At 59.4% G+C, this 4,566-nt stretch overlaps 1 protein-coding gene across 1 annotated transcript; it reads left to right on the top strand.

Annotated features, from left to right (window-relative positions):
• The first annotated feature begins 1,237 nt into the window (after positions 1-1,237).
• LOC123094804 (putative histone-lysine N-methyltransferase PRDM6) lies at positions 1,238-2,169 on the top strand. The gene has a single exon (XM_044516701.1). It carries the CDS (start codon positions 1,530-1,532, stop codon positions 1,953-1,955), a length of 426 nt encoding a protein of 141 aa, XP_044372636.1. The 5' UTR covers positions 1,238-1,529; the 3' UTR covers positions 1,956-2,169.
• The last annotated feature ends 2,397 nt before the right edge of the window (positions 2,170-4,566 follow it).

Genomic DNA, 4,566 nt, shown 5'->3' on the forward strand with positions numbered 1-4,566 from the left:
CTGCAAGGGTGGAAGCAAATCCTGCAACCGCAGTTCGGGCTTTCGTCGAGCAGCGCCCCCTGATGCTACGACTGACGCGACATGGGCGGACGCACGTCGTGCTGCAACTAGTGGTGCAGCGGTTGGAGGCATCGACGACTGCACGAGTTGGTACTACAACCCAGCGGAGCCGCGGTTGCTGGAACCAATGGCGGGGGTTATTGCGTCCGTGGTAACCGCGGGCTAGAACCGCTCAGCGTCATGTTGCAACCACTACGACCGTGCGCTGGAATCAGCGGACCAAGATGTTGTGTGACCACGACGACCGCGCGCTGGAACCAGCCGGCAAGATGCTGGAACTAGGAGTGACGACTTTCCAACATGCATCTTTGCTAGAAACATCAACCATTTTGCTGGAACCTACGGCTACCAGTGCTACAACAATCGAAGCAATTTTCTTGTTCGGATCGGTGAGCAATGCGTTGTGGCCAGACGAGCCATTTTCTTGGAACCAGCGACTACTAGAGTTGCAACAATGAGTCATTTTTGTTGTGGTCGATGAGCCACTTTGCTGCGACCGGCGAGCCATGGTGCTACATCTCACGACCGCGTCGACGTGCGCCGTGAGGTCGTCGGAAGCAGGCAGCGGCGAGGAGAACCCACCAATGCGGCATTTCGACGAGGACGCTGACAGATTTTTCCTTTTTTGCAAAGCCATGCGAGATGAGGTCGACACACAGATCACGCAGCCCACACGACCCGCATCGTGCGGCTGGCACGCGACCGGCCGAGTCTGGCGCGGGTATACCTCGGGCCGGGCCGGGCCTAGCCAAGCCCGATGCAAAAAACCCAGGCCCGGGCCCAGCCCGGCCCGACCAACGGGCCTGTTTTTTGGGCCCGAACACCTAAAAGCCCGTCGGGCTTCGGGCCGGCCCGGCCCGACCTTCAGGAAAGCGTAAAAACGACGGGCCCGGCCCGGCCTTCGGGCTCAAAATCTAGGCCCGAGCCCGGCCCGGGGGCAGCGTCGGGCCGGGCTTCCCATGGCCAGGTATAATCCTGAGTCACGTGTTCATGATTTCCCAAATGGAGAAACATGTAACCACCGTTTGCTAGCATACAAGCTGGAATGTCAATGGCCATTGGTGCTTACCTAAGTCACCTCCGTAAGCAGTTCTCAGCCAGCCAGTCAGCACAACAGTATAAAACGGCGACGGTTGATCACCGCGACAGAAAACGGGGAGGAATTCTACGGAGACAACGAGTCCACGGCAGGTCCTTATCGGCGGGGCACGCACGCGTGCGCGACAAGGGTGGGAGCGCACGGCGCCAGCGCCACGGCGGTGTCACAGGCTCGTGCCGCGTGACGTGAGCCCGCGCGGCCGAGAGCGAGCGCGAGAGCCCCCATGTGAGTGCGACCACCCGAGCAATCCCCACCACGCGCGCCCAGCCAAGCGCACTAGCGCGCACAGATCGGAGCGGGGGGAGGGAGGGAGAGAAAAATCCCCGGAAGCTCCCGCGGCCCGGAGCTGATCAGATCCCTCCCCGGAGGAATGGCGGCGGTGGCCGCGCCCGCGGCCGAGGCGCAGGCGCAGGCGGAGGAGCCCTCTCCTCCCCGCCCGCCGCCCCCCGAGAAGCGCGCCGCGCCGACGGACGCCGAGGAGGGGGACGAGCGGCCGGAGCCGAAGCGACGGCGCGCGCGCGTGGCCGCGCTCGAGAAGGTCCCCAGCGCGGCCGCGGCGGCTGCTGCTGCTGCGGCGGCGAGCGAGGAGGAGGACGACGGGTTCTCGTTCCTCGCGCGGAGCTTCTCCGGGGTGGAGACGACGCCCAAGTTCGGGTCCTTCAACCCCGCGGCCGCCCAGTTCGTGGCCTTCCACCTGGCGCCCCCGCCGCCCCTGGTCGACCCGGCGGAGGAATCCCCGCCGGTGGCGGTGGGTGGCGACGAGGAGGAGAAGGGCAAGGACGGCAATTCAAACTAGTGCGGGCAGCACGATTGCTTGATTTTGAGTTAGGCAGCGGGGAATTCACCTTCCCTGAACCTCTAGTTCGTTGGACAGAGCACTTCGTCGATTTCCCTTGTGTTTACCACTTCTTTTCTTCTGCTCCATTCCACTGCTCCCTTGTACATTAGTGAATCTTGTAGCCTTGTACTGATAAGATTAGCGAATAAAGACTGATTTTTTTTGTTGTTGATGTGCTACCCATGTCTGAGACCTCTAGAGTCTAGATTGCAGCTATTCCTGTTGCTATGGCTCCTGTTAATCCACCTGCCCACTGTTGCACTCAAAGGAAACGAGGCACACTCTCCATCCTCCACCTCCGGGGCGAAGTGCTTGGGCCAGGCCTCCAACTGAGCCCAGTACTCCACTCAATCAAGCCTCGAGTTGCACTTGTGGTTGTGTCGTCCAATCCGGTTACAAAGATTGCTATGGTATCTAGAAACAAGATCCGTGGGAGCTCCCGAGCTCTCTCAAGGATTTGGAAGATCTGACCGTCCGTTTTGTTTGCTTGATGAGATCTCGACCATCGGATCGAGCCGACGAAGAACGCAGGCCGATGGATCGAGCCCGTGCTCTTGTAGCAATGAATAGTTGCACCCTCCTCTGGAAATATCTTGTGCCACCGCCGTTATTCCCGTGCCCCGCCGAGGGTATTTTCATCATTTCATATGTTGGCCCCTGACGTGTTGGTCCCTAGTTGGCCCGTGTTGGTCCCTAGTTGGCCCGTGGTTGGATGAGATGAGAGAGGGCGCCTGCCTTGCCTCTTCGTCCTCCCATTCGCCACCTCATCTTCCCCGCACTCGCGGTCGCCACCATCATTCGTCCCCCGTGCTCCGCCTCCTCCCCTCCCCTCCCATCCCCTTCCCTCCCATCGCCCGAATCACCAGCTCATCGATCGGCTGAGGAACGAGTGGGCAAGAATAGAGATGGCGGTGGACGAATCCGAAGACAACGAGGCGGCGACCACTTTCGTGTAGCCCAGCGGTGAGCAGCTCCTCTTGTTGAGCGCCGAGAGGGTGGGGAGAAGCACCGTCCTCTCCTCCCCTGACAACCCGTCCCCAACCACTCCACTACGGCCTTACGCTCTCCGTCCTTGATCCGTGCCTCGGCACCCTGCTCGGCGCCTACACCAGGTTCTCCGTCGACTCTGTGGCTGGCAATGAGGGGTTGGCCGAGGGGGTGCTCGGCGAGGTCGAGGCCGCCGCGTACTGGATCGTCGTCGTGCCCAAACAATGCCACTTGCGTTCCGAGTGACAGAGGCCATGGCGCTTGCCACCTTCCACCACCGCCACCTTATCCGCCTCGTCGCCACGGCACCTCGCGTGCTGCTGCGTTCCATCTGCTTTGCCGCTCCCGATCTCTCCCGAGGTGAGCGATCTGAGCCGCCCTCCACGCTCTCTGTTTCTCCCGATTCTAATCCCGGTCCTGTGATTTGATCCATGTTCCTCTTTATATTGTGCCTCAGCGCGCCTCGTTAGCTGTTGTTGGATTGGCTCGAGTCTAGGACGACAGGGTCGTGATCGGGGCGGCACTTTCCGAAAGAGAGCAGAGCGAGTGCGGCCTTTGACCAATTTGGGACTTTGGAACGGGATCAGTCGATTGATGTTGTTTTGTTGCTGCGGTTCCACTTCTTACTAGGTTGAAGAATAATAGGATGGAGACTGGCGAATGTGTGGTTGAGTTTTATTGGTTCTACGAGCAGTCATATGCTCGTTAGACTAGCTCGGCTCGGGGAAATCCTATGGGAGGAATAGTATGTTGTTCGGTTGTTCACAGCCTTCCTAGATGAGTATGAATTCTATCCACAGACCATAATTCCTATACCTTTGAGACGCAGTTGGGTTAGATTGCATATGATTGTGATATGCTCTATATTGTTATGTTTGACGAATTGTAGTTCCAATATTACGCCTACACCAAGTTCTCCGTGTTGGAGATCGTTGCAGAAATTAAAAAAATTCTACGCATCACCAAGATCAATCTATGGAGTAACTAGCAACGAGAGAGAGGGGAGTGCATCTTCATACCCTTGAAGACCGCAAGACGGAAGCGTTGCAAGAACACGGATGAAGGAGTCGTACTCGAAGCGATTCAGATCGCGGTGGATTCCGAACTTAGCGCCGAACAACGACACCTCCGCGTTCAACACACGTGCAGCCCGGTGACGTCTCCCGCACCTTGATACATCAAGGAGGAGGGAGAGGTTGAGGAAGAGGGCTCCAACAACATCACGACAGCGTGGTGATGATGGAGTGGCAGTACTCCGGCAGGGCTTCACCAAGCTCTTGCGGAGGAGGAGAGGTGTTGGGGAGGGGAGGGGCTGCGCCTTGGACGTGATGCTGCAGCCCTCCCCTCGCCCCTCTATTTATAGGAGAAGGGGGAAGGGGGCCGGCCCCCTCTAGATGAGATCTAGAGAGGGGGCAAGGGGAGGGGGCTTGCCCCCCAAGGAAGGGGGGCGCCTCCTTTAGGGTTTCCCCCCCAACCCTAGGCGCATGGGCCCAAGGGGGGGGGGGGTGGCGCCCAGCCCTCCAAGGGCTAGTTCCCTTCCCTCTACATCCCATGAGGCCCTCCGAGAGAGGTGGCCCCTCCC

This window comes from Triticum aestivum, chromosome 1B (assembly GCF_018294505.1).
Source record: "Triticum aestivum cultivar Chinese Spring chromosome 1B, IWGSC CS RefSeq v2.1, whole genome shotgun sequence".
In the NCBI taxonomy this organism is placed as follows: domain Eukaryota; kingdom Viridiplantae; phylum Streptophyta; class Magnoliopsida; order Poales; family Poaceae; genus Triticum; species Triticum aestivum.

Coding starts and splice junctions, on each gene's coding strand:
- LOC123094804 (XM_044516701.1), top strand. CDS start 1,530: ATGGCGGCGGTGGCCGCGCCCGCGGCCGAGGCGCAGGCGCAGGCGGAG.